The 25,352-nt window shown below is 41.4% G+C and overlaps 2 protein-coding genes and 3 non-coding genes across 8 annotated transcripts; all 5 read left to right on the top strand.

Moving 5' to 3' along the window:
* Positions 1-1,967: 1,967 nt before the first annotated feature.
* Positions 1,968-10,569, top strand: LOC112264974 (lysosomal thioesterase PPT2-A). 4 transcript variants are annotated; one of them, XM_024441914.2, is made up of 9 exons: positions 1,968-2,483; positions 4,158-4,311; positions 5,314-5,409; positions 5,552-5,659; positions 5,842-5,925; positions 7,126-7,210; positions 7,356-7,391; positions 9,206-9,260; positions 9,367-10,569. In XM_024441914.2, exons 1-9 carry the CDS (start codon positions 2,304-2,306, stop codon positions 9,508-9,510), a joined length of 942 nt encoding a protein of 313 aa, XP_024297682.1. In that variant the 5' UTR covers positions 1,968-2,303; the 3' UTR covers positions 9,511-10,569. The 4 variants fall into 4 exon arrangements, with proteins under 4 accessions (XP_024297682.1, XP_024297684.1, XP_024297685.1 ...); XM_024441916.2 differs by lacking the exon at positions 9,367-10,569 and having other exon boundaries at positions 1,970-2,483; positions 7,324-7,391; positions 9,206-9,251; XM_024441917.2 differs by lacking the exon at positions 9,367-10,569 and having other exon boundaries at positions 1,970-2,483; positions 7,327-7,391; positions 9,206-9,248.
* A 7,236-nt stretch (positions 10,570-17,805) lies between these two features.
* Positions 17,806-21,389, top strand: LOC112264973 (40S ribosomal protein S5). The gene is made up of 6 exons (XM_024441913.2): positions 17,806-17,933; positions 18,994-19,103; positions 19,391-19,600; positions 20,534-20,662; positions 21,012-21,110; positions 21,282-21,389. Coding segments are annotated over exons 1-6 (618 nt in total). The 5' UTR covers positions 17,806-17,932; the 3' UTR covers positions 21,351-21,389.
* LOC112266255 lies at positions 19,169-19,300 on the top strand. The gene has a single exon (XR_002955906.1). It is a non-coding gene; the product is annotated as a small nucleolar RNA SNORA3/SNORA45 family (small nucleolar RNA).
* On the top strand, positions 19,758-19,884 carry LOC112266250. The gene has a single exon (XR_002955902.1). It is a non-coding gene; the product is annotated as a small nucleolar RNA SNORA65 (small nucleolar RNA).
* LOC112266254 lies at positions 20,780-20,909 on the top strand. The gene has a single exon (XR_002955905.1). It is a non-coding gene; the product is annotated as a small nucleolar RNA SNORA3/SNORA45 family (small nucleolar RNA).
* Positions 21,390-25,352: the final 3,963 nt, after the last annotated feature.

Below are 25,352 nucleotides of genomic sequence, written 5' to 3'. Positions count from 1 at the left end.
TCTGTACACAATTTTTGGAAGCTGAAAATGTTCCAGCTGGCCTGCATACTCACTATACATGTCACCCATTGAGTATGTTTGGGATGCTCTGGATCGACGTGTACCAGTTCCCGCCAGTATCCAGAAACTTTGCACAGCTATTGAATAGGAGTGGGACAACGTTTACAGGCCACAATTAACAGCCTGGTCAACTATATGCAAAGGAGATGTGTCGCGCTGCATAAGGCAAATGGTGGTCACACCAGATACTGACTGGTTTTCTGATCCACACCCCTACCTTTTTTTAAAGTTATCTGTGACCAACAGATGCATGTCTATTCCCAGTCATGTGAAATGCATAGATTAGGGCCTAATTAATGTATTTCAGTTTACTGATTTCCTTATAGGAACTGTAACTCAGTAAAATCTTTGAAATTGTTGGATGTTTTATATATATATATATAGTGTGTATAAGTATTTCCAATTTTTAAAAAATGGTAATCAACACCTCATTTGTGGTCTATTATTTTCAGATAATTTGCAAGACACACATTTAGGAAACTATTGTGCATACCAATTTAAAGTAAAGGAATAGTTTGATCAGTAACTGCTAAACTACATCAGTAAAACTTTTTTTTTAAATTATGTGAAAGTAACTTTATACCCTGTCTTCCTTCTTCTCCCCAACTTCTAAACTACATTAAAACCCCCTACACTAGGTGCCTGCAAACATGGACAGTGTGATTTGTTTTGTGATTTTCTGGATTTTTTTTCTCATTTTGTCTGTCATAGTTGAAGTGTACCTATGATTAAAATTACAGGCCTCTCTCATCTTTTTAAGTGGGAGAACTTGGCTGACTAAACACTGTATGTTCAACCATGTTTCATCAGTTATTTCAATGTTAAATTCCTCCTCCCATTTCTGTTTAATATAGTTTGTAGAATGTTTCTTTGCGGATTGAATACCCAAGTAGAGATTTGAAATAGTTTTTTTGTTACTCCCTAAGTTGTATGCATTAGTGAATAGTTGGGTCAATCCCTTTTATCTCCCTTAAGAAATAGTGTCTGTAAAAATCTTGTTTATCCAAGCCCTGTTTTTTACTTAGGTCCTGGAAGTTCTCTAGGTCCCAATTCCTTATAATTGCACTGCATGATGTGATGCCTTTCTGCGTCCACTGTTTCGCAGGGATGAAGCTGGGGTCGTATGTGGGCCAACTCAGCAGTTTGATCTCTCTGTCTAAATGATTTTGCTTAACTACCCTAACCCATGTCTTAAGAGAGGAATTAACCCACTGATTTTGTCTATTGCATATTTCTAGTACTATGTCCTTATTTCCCAAAACTGACTGTATGAGTATCTCTGTCAAAGCAGTCTCAATGTCTTTCCATTTGGATTGGGAATTGCACCAACACACCAGAGGTCTCATTGGGCTGACACATAATAATATTTGAGGTTTGGTAAGGACATACCCCCACAGTTGTTTGGTAATTGTAATGTTGTATATCTAGTTCTTGGTCTCTTACTGTTCCAGATAAACCTTGATATCCGTTTATCCCTACACTGTTTAGGTGGGATTTCTATGGGCAGTGATTGGAACAAATACAGTAACCTCGGCAGGATGTTCATTTTGACTGTTTCAATTCTACTTCTAAGATCCAGCTTGTCCTGTTTTGTTAGTAAAGCCCATTTTACATGGAAATACTGTGTTAAAAATGTGATTTTGTGGGTAAGCAAAATAGTAACCGAGTGAAACATAATTCAGTACTTGTTTTTTGGTATAATGACCAGGCCTTGGGGACATCCGGAACATTCAGCAGATCTTGAATTATCATTTGAGTATGTCCTGACTGAACACAACCCTGCTTACAATGGATATGTTGTCCCAAGTGTGTTCATTTGGGAAAAGGTGCATTCTGTATTTTTTTTCAGTCTAGTTATATATTGCTGACTTGTTGAGCCATGCGGTTACTTTGAGGAGCTATGGAAACCGGAAATTACTTCATGTGGTCTCGCGTTTTTGATCACGAACCGGAACAAACAAACGAAGCAAATGTCAAGCCGTGTTGTGATTAAGCAGCGCCAGTCATATGCAGACATTCAGCATGGGTGTTCGTTTAATTTAAAACAGGATCTATGAAGGGGAATAAGAGTACAGAGTAGTAGCACACGCGAGAACAATTGTATGTATTTGTAACATTTGTCTAAAGAAAAGGGAATACCGCCAAAGCAAACAACAATATTGTAACCGGATTCGTAGGACATTGTGTACAACAGTGTAAGATATTTTAGTATTCGATATTTTATGTTGTTTTTTTAAATAACGATGAACGGGCCCTCTTATGCAGTCTCTAGTCCAAGGAAGAGTGGTGCGACAAGGCTGTTGTGGTCACTGTTTGGTGCCTGCCTTGTTGCTGCAGTCATCGGGTACAAACCAGTGGTCATAGTTCATGGGTTGTTCGACAGCTCTGGGGCATTTGTGGAATTGCTTCGATTCATCAATCAGGTGAGTGTTTGAAAAGATATCACCACGGTCCACAAATCTAGCTAAAGAAAGATTGCTCATGGATAATAATGAACGCCTGATAGGCTATGTAACTACAGAACAGATCTGGCAGCTAGAGTTATGTAGAATGTGTGTGTAAGGCCCATACCAGTATCTTAAACTGTCAATCTTTGGGTAGTTTCCATGTTTGTACATGGTGCTTCCATTGTGCTTGTGGAAGCTGGGTGCGCGCCTCAGTTTACTCATACCAAACATTACTGTGGTCTGCTTGAGAATAGCAGGACACTACGGCGTTTTATGAGAACTTTGGTCGCTACAATGTTTCCATTTTCGTTTAGGGCTGGTACAAGTGTTACCTTGTTATTTTATGAAGGCTATATTTAAGCAATAAGGTCCGGGATGTGCTATATGGCCAATATACCACGGCTAAGGGCTGTTCTTAACCACGACGCAACTTGAAGTGCTTGGATACAGCCCTTATACCACAAACCCCCGTGAGGCCGTATTGCTATTAAACTGGTTAACAATATAATTAGAACAGTACAATTTAAAAAAATTGTCATACCCATCTGCTATAAACTGGGTGGTTCGAGCCCTGAATGCTGACAGACAGTTTATAATAACAATAAGACAACTCGGAGGTTTGTGATATGGTCAATATACCACGGCTGTATCAAGGCACTCCGCTTTTCCCCTCTGGTCTTATTGCTTAAATATACCACGGCTGTAAGCCAATCAGCATTCAGGGCTTGAACCACCGTTTATAATATGAAATCAGCTGTTTGTCACCAGTCTTATCAGCTGAGTTCTTCATGAATACTAGGGAAACAGGCTGTTGATTGTTGCCAGATTCCAGAGCAAAATGTTCCTGGCATAATGTTGCCTAATCACCCCCCCTGGCCTTGGTGTGCGCACAAGAAAACAATCTTCAGGATTATGATCCTTGGGATCATTCTCCTTTTTTTAAGATCAACAATTCATTCAACCTGAAAATACTTACATGGCTCCAGGGGGGAATTGTTTTAGCTGACTGTTATAAGGTGGGGAGGAGACTAAACAGGAGATATGCATGCTCTTTTATGCATCTCACGTGTTTCCCCTCTCCTTGAAGATGATCTCTTCCGGGCTCCCACATTGGTTAAGTGGTTCCCCACCCCCTAACCACATTTTATAATGATTATAAAGAACTTAAATGTCAGAGTGGAAACTATTGTAGTGGACAGAAGTTAATATGCAACTTGATGGCAATACACACTGGATTGCAGGTGTGAGAATGTGAGAAGTTATCACAGGGGCTTTTTGATACACTGTGAGGTCCACTACTTCCAAACTGCCTGACAATCAATATTCAAAACATCACCTCAATAGACTCCTATTAATTAGTAATGTAGTAATACATTTCCAAAGGATAGACTTAGGTGATAACACAACAAGCTGAGGCATTTCAACCAATATAAGTATGCCTGTTTGGCCTCTGCTGAAAAACCAATAAGTCTTGGCTTTGTTTTTGTATAATCAATTCTGTCAGTTGAGGCATTATTTTGTCATTATTAACATAATATTTTCACTTATTTGTCTGATGCTCCCACACTCCTAGCTTTATAGAACGTTAATTGATGAGGCTATCTTTGTTATAGTGCTTTAATCTGTCCCATCCTCATCTTCTTCTGAAAGTCTCACCCAGGAACCAATGTGTCAGTCTTCGACCTGTTTGACCGCAGCTCCAGCCTACAGCCGCTATGGAAACAAGTGGAGGGCTTCAAGGCTGCCATCTATCCCATAATGCAAAACGCTGCAAATGGGGTCCACTTCATCTGCTACTCTCAAGGTTTGGGTGTATAATTTGCATTTGTTTGGTTCCATTTTGAATTTTTATACATTTAGTGTGGGCTATAATTTCACCTCATGTTTCTACAATGAAATGGGAATGCATGTACAGGTAACTGACTACTGGAAACACTTGAGTAAATGAGGGATACAAAGTATATTGAAAGCAAACTCCACACAAGTGTGGTTCCTGAGTTAGTTAAGCTTTGGATCATGTATAAAAATGCTGGATGGGCCATTATTTTGGCTAGCATGGCTAAGCCCCCACCCACAGGGCACAAGTGGTCACTGAGCAGTTTGACGAGCATGACAATGATGTAAACCCTATGCCATGAACATCTTACACTTCAGCTCCACTATACACGCCATGTTGCTTTGCCAACAGTGTCGCGTCAATGGGACGTTCTACCTGCTACACAGAGTTGTTGTTTTGAGAGCAGAGGGGGAGAGCTTCTTTTATTATATTTTCCCCTACTGTACCACATTCATATATTGTGCGTCAGTACAATAGCTTTGGTCCAGTTTTTCGCAAGGACTCATTCAATTGTTGCTGGTAGTTGGCCTCTAATTACCCCAGTAATATTGTGAACATAGTCAATGTAGCTAGCTAGCTAGAGTTTCTGCTAGTAGCTTCTTGACTTAATAGATCTTAGTAAAATAACCAGTGGTGTATAGACGAGGCCATATGCAACCAAAATCAACTTTATTTTTCATTATTTCCAGATAGAACGAACACACTCTTTGGCTATAGAGAATTTAACCTCTGCGTTTCTTGAGCTTGGACGCTGCCATTGGACGTGATGCAATGCGGGCAGTATAGCAGCTTTCATTGATTTCAAAGGCAGCATTCCCTCAATTGCTGATGGCAATGCCGGACGCCCCATGGCGGAGCATTGAATGAGTTCTGGCTCGTGGTGGCCCAATGCCCTATTATTACACTTTATGTTGGTGTTGCCTTTATTTTGGCATTTACCTGTATTTACCACCTCTCATTCTGTTCCAGGTGGACTTATTTGCAGAGGGATCCTATCTACTCTTCCTGATCACAATGTCCACTCCTTCATCTCTCTGTCCTCGCCTCAGGCTGGGCAGTATGGGGGTAAGCGTTCACTAGAAGCCATCAACTTGATCTTTGTGCTCAACAGCATTGTTTGAAACATGGTACATTGTCATCCTGGCTCCCAGTGTCTGCTGAGGTCTGAACTAAACAGAGACTGGTCTTTTCTCTTGTTTCTGTTCAGACACAAACTACCTGAAGTACCTCTTCCCCCAGTTCATGAAGTTCAACCTGTTCCATTTCTGCTACACCTCAGTGGGCCAAAGGATATCTATCTGCAACTTCTGGAAAGGTTAGTAGGCTGAGCAGAGGATTGGGCAATACAAGGGTTGGGGACTCCCTCAACGCTGAAGGTAGAGGGATTTTCTATATCTGATGACCTATGCCACGGGTTTCTCAAGGAGTCAACGTGGATGTATTGATGATATGTGGTTGAAGTTTTTGTTCGACTAAAGTGTTTGTTTTCTCTTGCAGACCCCCATCACATGGACATGTACGTGAACAGCAGTGATTATCTGGCTTTATTGAACAGCGAGAGGACAAATCCCAATTCAACAGGTCAGCAACTCTGTCCACATTGCTGTGGGTTCTATATTAATCCACTATTTCAGAGAAGGGTTAGTCTGACTACTCTATTGCTGCTGAGTCAATGTCAGGGGTTGTATTACTCTGGATTTTATAGGAAACCTTTGCTCATTGTACAGCATTGCTGTTATGTAATTACAATTTTATATACAGTGCCTTCAGAAAGTATTCACACACCTTGACTTTTTCCACATTGTTGTGTTACAGCCTGAATTTTTTGTCGTCACTGGCTTACACACAATACCACACAATGTCAAAGTGGAATTATATTTTTAATTTCTTTACAAATTAAAAATTGAAAGGTGAAATATCTTCATTAAGTATTCAACCCATTTGTTATGGCAAGCCAAAATAAATTCACCAGTATAACATTTGTTTAAAAAGTTACATAAGTTGCATGGACTCACTCTGTGTGAATGATTACCTCATCTCTGTACCCTACACATACAATTGTCTAGGTCCCTCAGTCGAGCAGTGAATTTCAAACACAGATTCAACCACAAAGACCAGGGAGGTTTTCCAATATCTCACAAAGAAAGGCACCAATTGGTAAAAATGCTAAAATAAAAAGCAGACATTGAAATCAAACGCAACTGGCTGCATCATGTTATGGGTATTCTTGTAATCGTTAAGGACTAGGGAGCATTTCAGGTTTGAAAACCCCCCCCGGAATGGAGCTAAGCACAGGCAGAATCCTAGATGAAAACCCGATTGTCTGCTTTCCACCAGAATCACAGTTTATACTTAAATCTATGCAAGACATGAAAATGGTTGTCTACCAATGATCAACAACCACTTTGACAGAGCTTGAAAAATTTAGAAAATAATAATGGGCAAATGTTGCACAATCTAGGTGTGCTAAGCTTGTACACATAAAGACTCACAGCTGTAATCGCTGCCAACAGTGATTCTAACATGTATTGGCTCGGGGTAAAATACTTTATGTAAATGAGATATTTCCGTATTTCATTTTCAATACATTTGCAAAGGTCTCACACATCTTATCACTTTATCATTATGGGGTATTGCGTGTAGATAGATTAGGGTAAAAAATAAAATGTTTTAATCAATTTTGAATTCAGCCTGTAACAACAATGTGGAATAATTCAAGGGCTATGAATAATTTCTGAAGGCAGTGTAGTTAGGATATGATATTAATTCTCTTTCACACAGTGTGGAAGAAGAACTTCCTACGTATCAAGAAGCTGGTCTTAATCGGGGGGCCAGACGATGGAGTCATCACACCCTGGCAGTCTAGGTGACTAGTTCCTCTTTCCTAAAGAGTGTTATATTCTTACTAATCTATATTCTGTTAAAGCATTGTTTCCATTCTATCTGCTTTGTGTTTTGTTCTAAATGGACACCTCTAAGAAGAATCTTCTCTCTCCACTTTAATGTATGAGGCCTTTGGTTCCTAGAGAGACACTACATGACCAAAAGTACGTGGACACCTGCTTGTCAAACATCTCATTCCAAAATAATGGACATTAATATAGAGTTGTTCCCCTCCCCACTTATCTGCTATAACAGCCTCCACTCTTCTGGGAAGTCTTTCCACTAGATGTTGGAACATTGCTGCAGTGACTAGCTTCCATTCAGCCACGAGCATTAGTGAGGTTGGGCGATTAGGCCCAGCTCGCAGTCGGTGTTCCAATTCATCCCAAAGATGTTTGAGGAGGCCAGTCAAGTTCTTTGTCTATAGAGATTTCATGGATGTGTGCTCGATTTTATACAACTGTCAGCAACGGGTGTGGCTGAAATAGCCGAATCCACTCATTTGAAGGAATGTCTACATACTTTTGTGTGTGTGTGTGTGTGTATATATATATATATATATATATATATATACACACACAACAAAAAAGGAAACGTCCTCTCACTGTCATCTGTGTTTATTTTCAGCAAACGTAACATGTGTAAATATTTGTATGAACATAAGATTCCACAACTGTGACATAAACTGAACAAGTTCCACAGACTTGTGACTAACATAAATTGAATAATGTGTCCCTGAACAAAGGGGGGTTAAAAGTAACAGTCACTATCTGGTGTGGCCACCAGCTGCATTATGTACTGCAGTGCATCTCCTCCTCATGGATTGTACCAGATTTGCCAGTTCTTGCTGTGCAATGCTACCTCACTCTTCCTCCAAGGCACCTGCAAGTTCCTGGACAGGTCCCAGGCGTGTTCAATGGGATTGAGATCCGGGCTCTTTGCTGGCCATGGCAGAACACTGACATTCCTGTCTTGCAGGAAATCACACACAGAATGAGCAGTATGGCTGGTGGCATTGTCATGCTGGAGGGTCATGTCAGGATGAGCCTCCAGGAAGTGTACCACATGAGGGAGGAGGATGTCTTCCCTGTAACGCACAGCGTTGAGATTGCCTGCAATTACAACAAAACCGCGACTCGTCAGTGAAGAGCACTTTTTGCCAGCCCTGTCTGGTTCAGCGACGGTGGGTTTGTGCCCACGATCAAATGTCCGTCCTGTCTCCCTGTAACGCTGTCTTAGGCGTCTCACAGTACGGACATTGCAATTTATTGCCCTAGCTGCATCTGCAGTCCTCGTGAGGAGCAAAAGTGTGTGGATATATTGAAGCAACATCTCAAGAAATCAGTCAGGAATTTAAAGCTTGGTCGCAAATGGGTCTTCCAAATTGACAATGACCCCAAGCATGCTTCCAAAGTTGTGGCAAAATGGCGTAAGGACAACCAAGTCAAGGTATTGGAGTGGCCATCACAAAGCCCTTGACCTCAATCCCATAGAACATTTGTGGGCAGAACTGAAAAAGCATGTGCGAGCAGGGAGGCCTACAAACCTGACTCAGTTACACCAGCTCTGTCAGGAGGAATGGGCCAAAATTCACCCAACTTATTGTGGAAGGCTACCTGAAACGTTTGACCCAAGTTAAACAATTTAAAGGCAATGCTACCAAATACTAATTGAATGTATGTAATCTTCTGACCCACTGGGAATGTGATGAAAGAAATAAAAGCTGAATAAATCATTCTCTCTACTGTTATTCTGACATTTCACATTTTTAAAATAAAGTGGTGATCCTAACTGACCTAAGACGAGGAATTTTTACAAGGATTAAATGTCAGGAATTGTGAAAAACTGAGTTAAAATTTATTTGGCTAAGGTGTATGTAAACTTCCGACTTCAACTGTGTATGTATGTATAGATATATGTGTGTTATTCATTCAAGGTCATTAACTCAATGGTTCCATCCCTTTTTTTACTTTTTTAGTCAGTTTGGATTTTATGATGACAACGAGACTGTCGTTGAGATAAAGGACCAGGATGTAAGTATTATTTTAGACCATGGTTGTGTGTAAACATGACACAAGATGCTATGTACATTGATGTTGTCTTATAATGATTCCTTGCCTCCTTCTCCTTCTTTCCCAGTTATATTTGAGAGATGTGTTTGGTCTGAAGACCCTAAATGCTCGCGGGGATCTGTTCCTGTGCTCCATGGCTGGAGTAGAGCACATCAATTGGCACTCCAATTACACCGTGTTCAACACCTGCATTGAAAAGTGGCTTGTCTAGAGCTGACTACTCCACCGAACAGCATGGCAAGAACAGTCCCATTTCATACAATCGTTAGAGTGAAACACACACTCCTACTCATGCACAAAGTTTTACTTCTGCAGTGTGGTACTCATATTTCCACTGTGTGAAACTTTCATTGTGAACTACATCTTATGTTCTTACATTTCAGTGAGAATGAATCAAAACATTACCCTCGTGTGTCTGTGTGTGTGTTTTACCCACACGTACTTTGAGGTATCACACAACAGTGCCTGACTGAGTGACATCCGGTACATTTGCAGACCCAATGCTCAGTTCATCTCATTGCTTAAGTGACTTTTACCATTGGTTTTTAGCTGGTAACAAATGTCTTTCTAACCTGTAAAGTAAACTGTTGGTCATTGCTAAGCCACCCGGCAGACCGCTGCAGTAGAAATCATGCCATTAGTTTTGTGTTACCCATGTGTCTGCGTTCCATTGTGTGTTTACAAACTGAAGTGCTATGGCACACTGCCTCTAGTGATTGTGCTAAAAGGGGTGAGAGGATAGAAAAAAGGGAAGAGCTACTGGAGACAAAAAAAATAAGAATATGAGAATGGAAGGAGGGTTTAGGAATGGATGGAAGGGGAGTAGAGTGCCAGTGCCATGAGGTAATTTACCTGTCCACTTGAGCATAATGTACGTGACATACCTCTCATTGCAATTAGGTATCTCAGGCTTTTGATCAAACCTATGTCTGTTTTTGTCAAAGGAATGATTTATTTTTAACTTGACTGTTTTGTTATAGGTGTTTTTATTGTATGACACAGGGGATTGCCTGTGAGACGATAGTAATTTCACTAAGTTACAATGTGAATTAAGATGGCAAAGCATTGCACAAAGATTGAAAATGTTATCTGCTTAAATGTCATTTGATGTGAACTTAAAATGAGACTCAGATTGTTATATTTTTATCGTTGACATTGCAGTATTAAGTGTATGTATTTTAATATTGTCACACACTTCCTGGTTTATGTTCTGCTTCTAAGGGAAGTTTTAAAATTGACGTTGTATAAATCAATAGATTACTAAAAGGGATACTTTTCTGTGTTCTCTGAGTTCTTTACATTGCATTTATCTGTTAATGTTTAACACTTGTGGGAACTGGCCTATAGGGGTTGATTGAAATGTTTCTTACAGAATAAATGTTAAATGCATAACCATAGTAGCAATTGAAAGGGAACAGTTTGAAGGTAATGGGGAAATGATTAGACCAAAGGTGAGGACACAACAGTTCACAAGACTGAATCGAAATGTTACGCTTGAATTTATGTGCATTTTACATTTACTGTACTTTCATCTGTATTTGTTGATAACAAAATCTGAAAATAATCTAGATACATTTAGTAACATAAGGCTATTCCTGGAAAATGGAAAATGTGGGGTAGGTGCAACATAAGAAAAAATTACAAGGGTTTTAATGCTCTGAAGGTGACCATCCCTTCGGCTATAAATGTGTATACCGTGTCCACATTGTGTTCGGTTTCCCTTTTCCCAAGCTATATTCAAATGCCACTATGTATTCTACAAATGGTATAATAGGTCAAATATAACGACTGATGGCAGTAGCTACCTACTGTAGCTAACTAGCCAGTTAACCACTGTAGCTAGCCAGCAAGCAACTCTAAAGGGATTGCAAACGGTTTAGCCAAACAAAAAAAGTTTTATCTAAATACACTTAAGGCTCCCCGAGTGGCGCAAGTCACTGCATCGCAGTTGCTAGCTGTGTCACTAGAGATCCTGGTTCGAGTCCAGGCCTTCACAGCGTCGTCCGGGTTAGGGGAGGGTTTGGCCGGCAGGGATGTCCTTGTCCCTTTGCGCTCTAGCGACTCCTGTGGTGGCCCGCTGACACATGCGGCAGGTGTACGGTGTGTCCTCCAACACATTGGTGCGGCTGGCTTCCAGGTTACGCCGGCATTGTGTCAAGAAACAGTGCGACTTGGTTGGGTCGTGTTTCGGAGGACGCGTGTCTCTCGACCTTCACCTCTCCCAAGTCCGTACGGGAGTTGCAGCGATGAGACAAGACTTTAACTACCAATTGGATACCGGAGAAAAAGGGGTAAAAATATACAAATCCGCTGAAGGCCATGGAAGAACTAGGACATTTTCCGCTTCCAGGAATTGTGTACAGATCCTTGCAACATGGGGCTGTGCTTTTTCATGATCAAACATGAGGTGATGGCGGCGGAAGAATGGCACGACAATGGGTCTCGGGATCTCTTCACATTATGACATTATGTCACATTATGTCTCTTCACATTATGTCATTATGTGTTCAAATTGCCATTGATAACATGCAATTGTGTTCGTTGTCCGTTGCTTATGCCTGCCCATATCATAACCCCACCATGGGGCACTCCGTTCACAACGTTGACAGCAGCAAACCGCTCGCCCACACAACGCCATACACGCTGTCTGTCATCTGCCTGGTACAGTTCGACGTTGAACATTTGCCCACTGAAGTCGGTTATGTCGCTGAATTGCAGTCAGGTCAAGACCCTGGTGAGGAATACGAGCGCGCAGATGAGCTTCCCTGAGACGGTTTCTGACAGTTTGCAGAAATTCTTTGGTTGTGCAAACCCACAGATTCATCAGCTGTCCGGGTGGCTTGTCTCAGAGATCCTCGCTCTAGAAAGAGGCCCGGATTTCCAATTTCCAGTCGGAGCTCGTTTATTCCCGACTTCCCAGTTGTCTTGAACTCACTGAAGTCAAGTTTTCACAGTTCTGAGTTAACAGTTGCTTTGAGCGTGGCACAAATCATGCTTCATTGACAGCATGGCCAATGTTGAATGTTTATCATTTTAAACTTGGAAACGAGCCCCTTAATCACAGATTTGGGACCACACAGCCACTCCACTGAATAGCAGGCGAGTGATTGCTTTGCAAAGCTTGTAGAGTTAGCCACTGTCACTGATTCCTTCCAAACCACTCATTGTTGAATTTGCAATTTCCAACTTGTGTAATGTTTATGTCCAATGGCCGATGATCACCAATATGTTTTATCTATAATTTCTCTTCCTTATTTCTCATTTATTTTTATATAACCTTTATTTAACTAGGCAAGTCAGTGAAGAACAAATTCTTATTTACAATGACGGCAAAACCCAGACGACGCTGGGCCAATTGTGCGCCGCCCTATGTGACTAGCAATCAAGGCCGGTTGTGATACAGCCTGGAATCGAGCCAGGGTCTGTAGTGACACCTCTAGCATGTTTATAATCTACATAGTGGTTTCCAAAAAGTTATTACCCCCCCTAAACCTGAATCTCAACGTAGCTTTATGATCTTTCTTACCACTATTATTTTAGGGTTCTAATCCCCCTCTTTGAATAACTCCCCACTGTGAACAAATCTTTTACATTCCTGAACCTTCACTATCTTTATCCTTAAACTACCCACAATAGCTGTGATCTATTGTTATTCTCAATGACCTTCAAATCAAATCCAACTTTATTTCTCACATGAACCAAATTCAACAAGTGTAGACTTTACCGTGAAATGCTTACTTATACAAGCCCTTAACCAACAGTGCAGTTCAAGAAGAGTTACTTTCCTGGCCATATTAAAGTGTTATACCTAAATACAATTTTGGAGCCAGTTTTCATATATTTGGTAATGCAAACATTTATTTATTATATTATATTTCTCATTAGACAGCAGTATATACCATCCTGCATCCCACTGCTGTAGAAAATGGTACAAATAAAGAACAACCCTTGAATGAGTAGGTGTGTCCAAACTTTTGACTGGTACAAACATAACATTGAATATTCAACTCACCTTCAATGAGGAAGAAATTATTCACAGATTATCTTTGAGGTGTGCTCTCTTCAGGATGTTCTGGGCTGATGGCTGTGTGAGACCAGAGTGGCAGTTGAGTGAGCTGGGGCCTTTTATGGCCCTGCCTCTGGGAGCCTGTCAGCTTGAGACATGATGAGAAAGAGTGAGAGAGGGCCTACCTGTAAGATATTTTGTGAATATTGCTATAAAACATACTTCAATTTGAAGAGGTTTTTGACCACTCAGGGAGCTAATCGCAAACACTCATTAAAACAGGAACAAATGATTGTCTACGCTAAAGAATGTGAATTTGGTCATCAAAATGCTTTTTGATATGTTTCAAAACGTGACCGTTTCGAGAGATTTCTGGACACTATAGGGGACGCCTTGGCCTTGTTATGGATGAACGTCTATAAAGATAGATTGGTATAAGATATCTGATCCATTTCTGGGGCACATGTTGACAAGATGTTGTGGAATCACAGAAGGGGAATATTGACCAACTGAGAATCTCAGTGTACAGCTCAATAAACACAATAGGCATTTTGTTCCATTTCAGTCTTCTCTGATGTGTATAAAGTGTCATATTGGGATGCAAACTAAAAATTGAATACATTTCAACTCTATATCTGACATGATACTGGAGTCTTTTTTTAAGCCCATAACCATGTGTGTGAGGTGTATACTTTTGTTTTGCAGTAGATTTGTTATAGATTACCAAGAAACACTCTGTGTGACACTGATTTAGCCGACTGCAGTAAAATGTTATTAAGTCATTAGTAAAGGGCCACATTGTTAAAGAGTACAATTACATTTTTTAGGTGGTTTTTAGCCTGTCAATCTTTTATTGCTTCATAAGCAGAAAAATTGTGGGTTCCAAAGTCATTAAGCAGGTTGTGAACCTAGGGTCACCTTACTTTCATAATATTTAACGCATTAAGGAGTTATCTGTTAGACACCTAGAGAGGAGGAGAGAGTGATTTAGTCCCAAGCTTGCAGACCCTGTAGCTGCTTGTAAATACCCCTGCACCCAAGCCCCCACACATTTTATTTAATTAAGAACAAATTCTTACCTACAATAACGGCCTGCTTGACCGCTGCGCCACTCGGGAGGTCTCTCTCTTTCTCTCTCTCTCTCTCTCTCTCTCTCTCTCTCTCTCTCTCTCTCTCTCTCTCTCTCTCTCTCTCTCTCTCTCTCTCTCTCTCTGACTATGCAATATTAATCATTCAACTATGACACTAATGTTTATGACTAAACCTTTATATAAATCATATATATTATTGTTACACAATACTATGTATAAACATTTATATAGCTCATCAATATTATTATTACACAGGTATGAAAAGCTAGTATACATACACCAAAGACAGCTTAAAAGTGAATGGAAAAATGTTTTGCCTAACTGAAATTCCTCCTTACCGTCATCTCTGCTAAACAAGACCATGACGAAGACACGGAAAGTTTGAAACAGCATACCAAGCAGCTACGCAAAACGGTCTTGAGTGACAGCTAATCTGCCCAATTAGCTTATTCCCTTGAAATTCGACGCTCCACATAAGCAGTTACCCATGACTCGGCCCGTGTGGCAAATGGCTTATTTGTACAGATGCCTACAGAAGCTCTGATTGGCTATGGCGCACTGGTCCTGGACAAGACAGATGTTTTATTGGGTTTTATTTACTGCAGTGTCTATTAATTGTCCAAATGCACAGCCGTTTTCCCACTCTATATTGCTATAGAATTTTCACAAATGCCTTAGTACTGTATATGTTATTCCCAAACATTCTATGAATTTAATGAAAACATGAAAATTACCAAGTCAAAAAACTTAAACAACAATGTTTTTTATTCTTCCTGAGGGTGTATATGAACAGATTTGAATAAGATTTAATGTTGCTTAAACAGTGTCAGTTCCACTTTAATTTACAGCATTCTCCTCACTCAGACAAACAAAACATTTCCAAATGTTGTTGTGCAAGGCACTCAAGATCGTCTGTCAGTCAAAACCAATGACGTATACAAACCCTGGATTGCTAATGCTATGTATTGGCAATTGAGAGGCTTTAAAACTACCGGTTGGCAGTGGTGTAAAGTACTTAAGTAAAAATACTTTAAAGTACTACTTAAGTTGTTTTTTGTTGTCACGCCCTTATCTGTTTCACATGTCCTTGTTTTTATTTATTCAGGTTTTTTCTCATTGAGATAATATCTCTTTTCCAAGAGAGGCCTGGTCCCAGCAGCAGGGTGAACAACGTTTCAGAAAAAACAACATACATACACTAACACAACATTAAACAAAACTATAAACACACATACAGTACAACAATTACATATTACATTAAAAATACAAACATCTTGACTAAAAACAGCTGGCCTAAAAACAATTACACTCTTCTATGATGTATACATAAGTGTTTAAACTCCACCAACTAAACTAGATCATCACATTTGAAAATGTTCAGGAGAGAATTCCAGGACGACGGAGCTAAGTAAACTTAAACTGTTTCTACCATGACCTGTTCTAATTTTTGGTACTATTAGAAGCAAATCAGAATGGGACCGTAATTGATATTTATTTACTGACCTGACTAAAAAAGAACAGAGATAAAATGGCATTTTACCCAATATGGCCTTATAAATCAGTGTATACCAGTGTTTAACTTTACGCAAGGTCAATGACGACCAGCCAACAGCGCTGTAGAGATCACAATGATGTGTTAGACGTTTCTGATTTGTAATGAACCTGAGGGCTGCATGATACACTGAATCAAGTGCTCTTAGGGTAGTGGTTGAGGCCTGCATATATATAACATCACTAAAATCTAAAACCGACAGTAATGTACATCGTACCAGCTCCTTCCTGGCCTCAAAAGAAAAACAAACCTTATGCCGGTAATAAAATCCTATTTTCAGCTTGAGCTTCCTTACCAAGTTCTCTACATGCACAGTGAAGCTCAGCTTATCATCAACCCACACACCCAAATATTGTGCCTGTCTCCACCCCCTCCAGGTGTTGCTCATCATCGCCAGTGTATTTATACCTGTGTTTCTGTCTCTCTGTGCCAGTTTCTTGTTTTCCAAGTCAACCAGCAGTCATCGCCTAGCTCCTATTTTCCCAGTCTCTGTTTTCCTAGTCCCCATGTCCTGACTACGAACCCACCTGCCTGTCCACTCTAACTGCCCTGAACTCGAGCCTGCCTATCGCCTTGTACTGTTTGGACTCGGACCTGGTTACTGAACCCCTGCCTGTCCTGACCTCGAGACTGTCTAACACCCTGTACTGTTTGGACTCGGACCTGGTTACTGAACCCCTGCCTGTCCTGACCTCGAGACATGACAGCCTTACTCCAAAATAGATTAAATTGTTTTTAAAACTTTTTCCCCCACATCAATCTAGACATAATTACCCCATAATGACCTAGCAAAAACAGGTTTAACAACATTTTTGCAAATGTATAAAACACAAAAACTGAAATATGACATTTACATAAGTATTCAGACCCTTTACTTAGTAATTTGTTGAAGCACCTTTGGCAGCAATTATAGCCTCGAGTCTAATTGGTTATGACACTACAAGCTTGGCACACCAGTATTTGGGGAGTTTCTCCCATTCTTATCTTCAGATCCTTTCAAGCTCTGTCAGGTTGGATGGTGACCGTTGCTGCACAGCTATTTTCAGGTCCGGGCTCTGGCTGGGCCACTCAAGAACATTCAGACTTGTCCCGAAGCCACCTCTGCATTGTCTTGGCTGTGTGCTTACGGTTGTTGTTCTGCTGGAAGGTGAACCTTCGCCCCAGTCTGAGGTCATGAGCGCTCTGGAGCAGGTTTTCACCAAGGATCTCTCTGTACTTTGCTCCGTTCAGCTTTCCCTCGATCCTGACTAGTCTCCCAGTCCCTGCCGCTGAAAAACATCCCCACACCATGACGCTTCCACCACTATGCTTCCCTGTAGGGATGATGCCAGGTTTTCTGCAGACGTGACGCTTGGTATTCAGGCCAAAGGGTTCAATCTTGGTTTCATCAGACCAGAGGATCTAGTTTCTCATGGTCTGAAGGACCTTTAGGTGCCTTTTGTAAAACTCCAAGCGGGCTGTCATGTGCCTTTTACAGACAGGTGTGTGCCTTTCCAAATCATGTCCAATCAATTGAATTTACCACAGGTGGACTCCAATCAAGTTGAAGAAACATCTCAAGGATGATCAATGGAAACAGGATGCACCTGAGCTCCATTTCGAGTCTCATAGCAAAGGGTCTGAATACTTATGCAAATAAGCTATTTCGGTTTCTTTATTTTTAATAAATGAGCAGAAATGTATTAAAACCTGTTTTCGATTAGTCATTATGTGGTATTGTGTGTAGATTGATGAGGGAAAAAAGGTAATTTAATAAATGTTTTAATATGGTGTAACGTAACAAAATATGGAAAAAGTAAATGGGTCAGAATGCTTTCCGAATGCACTGTACATATCGGAGATGGGATTTCTGCCATTGAACTACAACTCCATAAAAGCAGTGCAATCCAGTTACCTCATTTCCGCCTCCCGGTATATCTGTTTGATGCGCCCTGAACAGGCCCTTTTCCGGCTTTGAGAAGTGTGGTGAAGAACGGCAGACACAAGTGAGTGGAAAAATGTTACAATTTTCAAGGCCAAAATTGCATGAACACGCACAATGTCCAACTATCGTACGTGTAACATTGCTTGTTTGACTTTGAGTCTGAAGTAAATCCGTTTATAGTCCGAAGTCGTTTTTAAATCACCCGAGTGTTTTTATCGGCCTTCAGGCGGGGCAGATTAACTTCATGCTTACACGTGCGACACTGCTAGTTAGCTTCCTATTTAGCGTCCTCCCGGGACCACTCGGAACATTGTTGCTATGCAAGCTGTTCACTTTGGTGTTAAACACATGTTTAGCTCATGTTTAGCTCATAATGACATTAGCCATATAACTCGTTCGCTAGTAGACTCTGGCTGACTTTAGCCCTTAGGGCCTACTGTCGTGTGTCTGCTCTCATTCACATTGCCTTTAAGGTTTTATCCCGACTATTTAATATAATTTAACTACTTACACCAATATATTTGTGCTGTCCGTGTGTAGCCCAGCCCACGTTGCTATCACTAACGTTGACTGTATAATGGATAACGTTGGCTAGCAGGTTAGCTAGCTCTTCGTGTGTTACTAACAGTGGCAGCCATTCCTTCCTGATGTTGATGGCTTTATCATGAATCATTTTCTCATGTCACCTAGCATTATGCTAACTAGTTGAGCCGTAATGTGGTAGTATCAATATCGTGATGTGGTAATTTTTACTGTTTTTGATTTCACCTTTATTTAACCAGGTAGACAAGTTGAGAACAAGTTCTCATTTACAACTGCGACCTGGTCAAGATAAAGCAAAGCAGTTCGACACAAACAACAGAGTTACACATGGAATAAACAAACATACAGTGAATAATAATGTCTATATACAGTGTGTACAAATAAGGTAGGATAAGGGAGGGAGGCAATAAATGGGGCATAGTGTCGAAGTAATTACAATTTTGTAATATCATTGATTAGTGTGGGATACCATTATTACAAGGCCTTTGCCATGGAACTGGGGTCAGACATTGTGGTACCTTGACTCTCGTAATTAAATCCATCAATGTTACCTGACTAAATCTTCTGTTTTTCATCAGTGACTTCAGAGTCGTGGGAGACTGCCCCTGCAGTGGCTGAAACGCCAGAAATCAAGCTCTTCGGGAAATGGAGCACAGACGATGTTCAGATCAATGACATCTCCCTGCAGGTAGGGCATTTCAATGTTTGATTTGTGACTAGGCACTATAAAACATAATTGTTTTTTTGTGTGTAAGCGAGGCTAGAGTCACGTCTTTACAACCCTCATTGTCTTGGTGTGCTAGAGTGCTCGCAGAGTAAACTACTTTGCATATTCATTGGCTGTAGTCTCATGTGGCCCAGTCAATCACCAGCTCAGAAACATGAACATCGATGTATTCCCTGTTAACCTGGACATTGAAATGTAAGTTATTGGGAAGGGAACTAGTATTGATGATGATTTTTCCTTCAACTCAGGATTACATTGCTGTGAAGGAGAAGTACGCTAAGTACCTACCACACTCTGGAGGCCGTTATGCTGCCAAGCGTTTCCGCAAGGCCCAGTGCCCCATTGTGGAACGCCTCACCAACTCTATGATGATGCATGGCCGCAACAACGGCAAGAAGCTGATGACCTGTCGCATTGTGAAGCACGCCTTCGAGATCATCCACTTGCTGACCGGGGAGGTACGTACCTTATTCAACTTTTTTTTTGTCCCAAATGTCACCCCACCCCCCTTCAAAGTGCACTGCTATGGTCCTTGGTCAAAAGTAGTGCGCTAAATGGGGAATAGGGTCCCATTTGAAATGCGGACTTAGCCTTGAACTCCATGCCTGTCAGCCTCCCGCCACTATGCTGGTCTGTTTCAGTGACTGAGTATAATCCAGTGGAGGCTCAGATAGACCCAGCTCTAGGAAGCAGGGCTGCCTAAACAAATGGGCAACTCTGTGCCGAAAGGCCTGGAACAAAGCCACGTGGAAATTGTTCTGCTTTCTTACGTCCATGCCTACGTTACTGTTATCACCCCAATTTTACTGGTCACCTCTATGTCCCATATGTCCTGTTAGGTTCTTATTTTTCAGAGTAAATAACCCACGGACTCTAGTGAAGCTTTAACCAAGTTTAATTCTGCCCAAAGGTCCTGTACAGCTGTAATCAGACAACCCAACATTTGTCCCATCCAGATATTTATATCTCACTTAAGACTCTCCTTCTCTCCGATCCTTACATATTCCAGGCTCTACAGCAAGATAATAGAGGGTAACTGGATACCAAATGTTTATTACTCAAGAGAATATGTCCTCACCACCTGACCTCAACCCCTCCATCTAATCCAGATGTCCATCTGTCTCCCCTCTTATCAATATGTTGCTCTCCTCTTGTCACCAACACATTCCACAGCTTTGTCTTTCTACAGAGACCCAGTCTCTTTCACTCCTTAATATACTATGCGCCTGATCTATCATGTCTTTAATATCTCAATGTTCAAAATGTTGAATCCAACAGTACGCTCGGCGTGGAGTGTCTTTGCCTGTGAGATTTGTACCCCTGGATTCCAATATGGATTCCAGTACGGTTGTGGTGGTTGACTTTGTCTCTCCTCTGCCTTGTCCTCTCAGAACCCCCTGCAGGTGCTGGTCAATGCCATCATAAACAGCGGACCTCGTGAGGACTCCACCCGTATTGGTCGTGCTGGTACCGTTAGGAGGCAAGCTGTGGACGTGTCCCCTCTGCGTAGAGTCAACCAGGTAAGAGAGACTGCTGCCACATTCCTCTCCAACACTTGGTTCACTGCCAAATCTAGGCTACATCACAAGTGAAGTTACAGGAATATAAAACTTTTTTGTACATTTCTCTTTTGTGCACACGAGGCTAGAGTCACGCCATTACAAACTCATTGTCCTGGTGTGCTAGAGTGCTCGTAGAGTAACATCTTTGCCTATTCATTGGCTGTAGTCTCTTGTGGCCCAGTCAATCACCAGCTCAGATACAGAACCTCCATTTTGACTTGTTTTGTTGTAAAGATTCACAACATAGTTTATTTATATTCTGTTTATGGCTGCTCACGGCTGCTCACTGTCTTGTCTCCTGTCTCAGGCGATCTGGCTACTTTGCACTGGAGCAAGAGAAGCTGCTTTCAGGAACATCAAGACTATCGCAGAGTGCCTTGCCGATGAGCTGATCAATGCAGCTAAGGTGAGACTTTTTGTTGAAGGTGTAGTCTCAATTGTGTTTCAGTACCATACAGATTTGGTTTTGAACAAGTTAATCAGATTTTTCACATCTGCTGTGATGTTGGGAGGGTTTGTTCACCAGTGTTCATGTACATTTCTTCGGGGTTGACCAGTGTTGATTGTGTTTTGTCAGGGTTCTTCTAACTCCTACGCCATCAAGAAGAAGGACGAGTTGGAGAGGGTCGCCAAGTCCAACCGTTAAAATTGTTCCTTTCTAAAAAAAATAAAATGAGGAAATACATTTGAGGACTTCCATTGTTTTTAAAAAGTTGAATGTGGTATGATGTTTAGTAACACTTATAAAGGCCTGAATACAGGACAGTTGAGGAATGAGTCGAAGGTTTTAAATTCATTTATTTGATAATCTACTAAATTACTTGAATATAAATTAATGCAGCATCTTAGGTGCATACTATTGATTGGACTACTGAAGTAAAAGGTAAATGTCAGTGCTTTATCGCTAATGAGGACTTCGCAACAGCACCTAAGTACTGTGACAAACAATGCCAGTTTATTTGAGTTACTGCACTAAATATACAGTGGGGCAAAAAAGTATTTAGTCAGCCACCAATTGTGCAAGTTCTCCCACTTAAAAAGATGAGGCCTGTAATTTTCGTCATAGGTACACTTCAACTATGACAGCCAAATTGAGGAAAATCACATTGTAGGATTTTTAATGAATTTATTTGCAAATTATGGTGGAAAATAAGTATTTGGTCAATAACAAAAGTTTATCTCAATAGTTGTCATTGCCAACAAAGGGTATATAAGGTCAAACGTTTTCTGTAAGTCTTCACAAGGTTTTCACACACTTGCTGGTATTTTGGCCCATTCCTCCATGCAGATCTCCTCTAGAGCAGTGTTTTGGGGCTACTGCTGGGCAACAGACTTTCAACTCCCTCCAAAGATTTTCTATGGGGTTGAGATCTGGAGACTGGCTAGGCCACTGCAGGACCTTGAAATGCTTCTTACGAAGCCACTCCTTCGTTGCCCGGGTGGTGTGTTTGGCATCATTGTCATGCTGAAAGACCCAACCACGTTTCATCTTCAATGCCCTTGCTGATGGTAGGTTTTCACTCAATCTCACGATACATGGCCCCATTCTTTCCTTTACACGGATCAGTCGTCCTGGTCCCTTTGCAGAAAAACAGCCCCAAAAAGCATGATGTTTCTACCCCCTTGCTTCACAGTAGGAATGGTGTTCTTTGGATGCAACTCAGCATTCTTTGTCCTCCAAACACGACGAGTTGCGTTTTTACCAAAAAGTTATATTTTGGTTTCATCTGAACATATGACATTCTCCAAATCTTCTGGATCATCCAAATGCTCTCTAGCAAACTAGACGGGCCTGGACATGTACTGGCTTAAGCAGGGGGACACGTTTGGCACTGCAGGATTTGAGTCCCTGGCGGCGTAGTGTGTTACTGATGGTAGGCTTTGTTACTTTGGTCCCAGCTCTCTGCAGGTCATTCACTAGGTCCCCCCCGTGTGGTTCTGGGATTTTTGCTCACTGTTCTTGTGATCATTTTGACCCCACGGGGTGAGATCTTGCGTGGGGCCCCAGATCGAGGGAGATTATCAGTGGTCTTGTATGACTTCCATTTCCTAATAATTGCTCCCACAGTTGATTTCTTCAAACCAAGCTGCTTACCTATTGCAGATTCAGTCTTCCTAGCCTGGTGCAGAACTATTTTGTTTCTGGTGTCCTTTGACAGCTCTTTGGTCTTGGCCATAGTAGAGTTGAGTGTGACTGTTTGAGGTTGTGGGCAGGTGTCTTTTTATACTGATAACAAGTTCAAACAGGTGCCATTAATACAGGTAACGAGTGGACAGAGGAGCCTCCTAAAGAAGTTACAGGTCTGTGAGAGCCAGAAATCTTGCTTGTTTGTAGGTGACCAAATACTTATCACCATAATTTGCAAATAAATTCATTAAAAATCCAATGTGATTTTCTGGATTTTTCTCATTTTGTCTGTCATAGTTGAAGTGTACCTATGATACATTACAGGCCTCATATTTTTAAGTGGAAGAACTTGCACAATTGGTGGCTGACTAAATGCTTTTTTGCCCCACAGTACAAAAGTATGTGGACACCCCTTCAAATTAGTGGATTCGGCTGGTTCAGCCATACCGGTAGCTGGCGGTGTATAAAATTGCGCACACGGCCATGCAATCTTCATAGACAAACATTGGCAGTAGAATGGCCTTACTGAAGCGCTTATGTGGCGCTGTCATGGGATGCCACCTTTCCAACAAGTCAGTTCATGTTTCTGCCTTGCTAGAGCTTCCCTGGTCAACTGGTGTGGTTACTGTGAAGTAGAAATGTCTTGGAGCAACAATGGCTCAGCTGTGAAGTGGTAGGCCACACAAGCTCATAGAACGGGACTGCAGAGTGTTAAAAAAAATCTCTCCTCTGTTGCAACACTCGAGAGCCTTAGATCTGCCCATTCATCATTTGCGATGGATACTACAGCTGGCTCGGAGCCCTTCGGTCCTCGGGGTGTGCGAAACCCCTCGAGGCGAAAGACCGTCTGGACCTCAGCTGTTATCAGCAGCTCTATTGTAAGAAACATCTTGGTTCCCAGGGCTAAACCCCTGTTCTACCACAGGAGCACGAGAACAGGACATAACAAGGCTGCTTCAGACAGTTCTACCACAGGATATAACAAGGCTGCTTCTGACTTCTGTACAGGATATAACAAGGCTGCTTTTCTGACTGTGTTACCCAGGAGCACGAGTACATGACATAAGGCTGCTTCAGACTGTTCTAGACTGGAACACGAGTACAGGACATAACCTTTTGTGACTAGCGGGCAGTATTTTCATTTTTGGATAAACGTTCCCGTTTTAAACAGGATATTTTGTCACGACAACATGCTCGACAATGCATATAATTGACAGCTTTGGATATAAAACACTGACGTTTCCAAAACTGCAAAGATATTGTCTGTGAGTGCAACAGAACTGATGTTACAGGTGAAACCCAGATAAGAATCCAATCAGGAAGTGCTGCATTTTTTGAAAGCGCTTCATGCCAATGACTCCTTATATGGCTGTGAATGGGCTACGATTGAGTTTACGCTTTCTACGTATTCCCCAAGGTGTCTACAGCATTGTGACATCTTTTTACGCATTTATGTTGAAGAATAGCTGTAAGGGACCACATTGAGCAAGTGGTCACATGATGGCTCCCGCAGAAAATCTTGCGTAAAGTACTGAGGTAGCCATTATTCCAATCGCTTCTAATGAGAAACCAATTGTCCCGACGGATATATTATCGAATAGATATGTGAAAAACACCTTGAGGATTGATTCTAAACAACGTTTGCCACGTTTCTGTCGATATTATGGAGCTAATTTGGAAAAAAGTTCGGAGTTGTAGTGACCGCATTTTCCGGTCGATTTCTCAGCCAAATGTGAAGAACAAACAAGGGAGCTATTTCACCTACAAAAATAATATTTTTTGCTATCTAACTTGGCGTCTCCTGAGTGAAAACATCCGAAGTTCTTCAAAGGTAAATGATTTAATTTAATTTGCTTTTCTTATTTTCGTGAAAATGTTGCCTGCTGCTAGCAGAGCCTAGCATAGCATTATGCCAAAACTTACACAAATGCTTGTCTAGCGTTGGCTGTAAAGCATATTTTGAAAATCTGAGATGACAGTGTGATTAACAAAAGGCTAAGCTGTGTCTCAATATATTTCATTTGTGATTTTCATGAATAGGAAGATTTATGTCCGCTGCGTTATACTAATTAGTTTGAGGCGCTGATTACGCTCCCGGATCCGGGTTTGAGAGTCGCAAGATGATAACAAGGCTGCTTCAGATTGTTCTACCACAGGAGCACGAGTACAGGACATAACAAGGCTGCTTCTGACTGTTCTACCACAGGAGCACGGGTACAGGACATAGCAAGGCTGCTTCTGACTGTTCTACCACAGGAGCACGAGTACAGGACCTAACAAGGCTGGTACAGGACATAGCAAGGCTGCTTCTGACTGTTCTACCACTGGAGCACAAGGCTGGTTCTGAGTACAGGACCTAACAAGGCTGATTCTGACTGTTCTGCCCACGAGCACAGGACATAACAAGGCTGATTCTAACTGTTCTACCCACGAGTACAGGACATAACAAGGCTGCTTCAGACTGTTCTACCCAGGAGCACGAGTACAGGACATAACAAGGCTGCTTCTGGCTGTTCTACC

The sequence above is a fragment of the Oncorhynchus tshawytscha genome, linkage group LG13 (genome assembly GCF_018296145.1).
Source record: "Oncorhynchus tshawytscha isolate Ot180627B linkage group LG13, Otsh_v2.0, whole genome shotgun sequence".
Taxonomy (NCBI): domain Eukaryota; kingdom Metazoa; phylum Chordata; class Actinopteri; order Salmoniformes; family Salmonidae; genus Oncorhynchus; species Oncorhynchus tshawytscha.
Note: the sequence above shows the minus strand (reverse complement) of the source record. Positions and strands in the feature narration are given on the sequence as shown.

Bases quoted from the DNA above. Each gene is read 5' to 3' on its own strand.
- LOC112264974 (XM_024441914.2), top strand. From the start codon at position 2,304: ATGAACGGGCCCTCTTATGCAGTCTCTAGTCCAAGGAAGAGTGGTGCG. The intron at 5,410-5,551 runs GTAAGCGTTCAC...GTTTCTGTTCAG, and splicing joins TCAGGCTGGGCAGTATGGGG to ACACAAACTACCTGAAGTAC. The intron at 7,211-7,355 runs GTGACTAGTTCC...TTAATGTATGAG, and splicing joins ATCACACCCTGGCAGTCTAG to GCCTTTGGTTCCTAGAGAGA.
- LOC112264973 (XM_024441913.2), top strand. The intron at 19,601-20,533 runs GTACGTACCTTA...TTGTCCTCTCAG, and splicing joins TCCACTTGCTGACCGGGGAG to AACCCCCTGCAGGTGCTGGT. The intron at 20,663-21,011 runs GTAAGAGAGACT...CTCCTGTCTCAG, and splicing joins CTCTGCGTAGAGTCAACCAG to GCGATCTGGCTACTTTGCAC.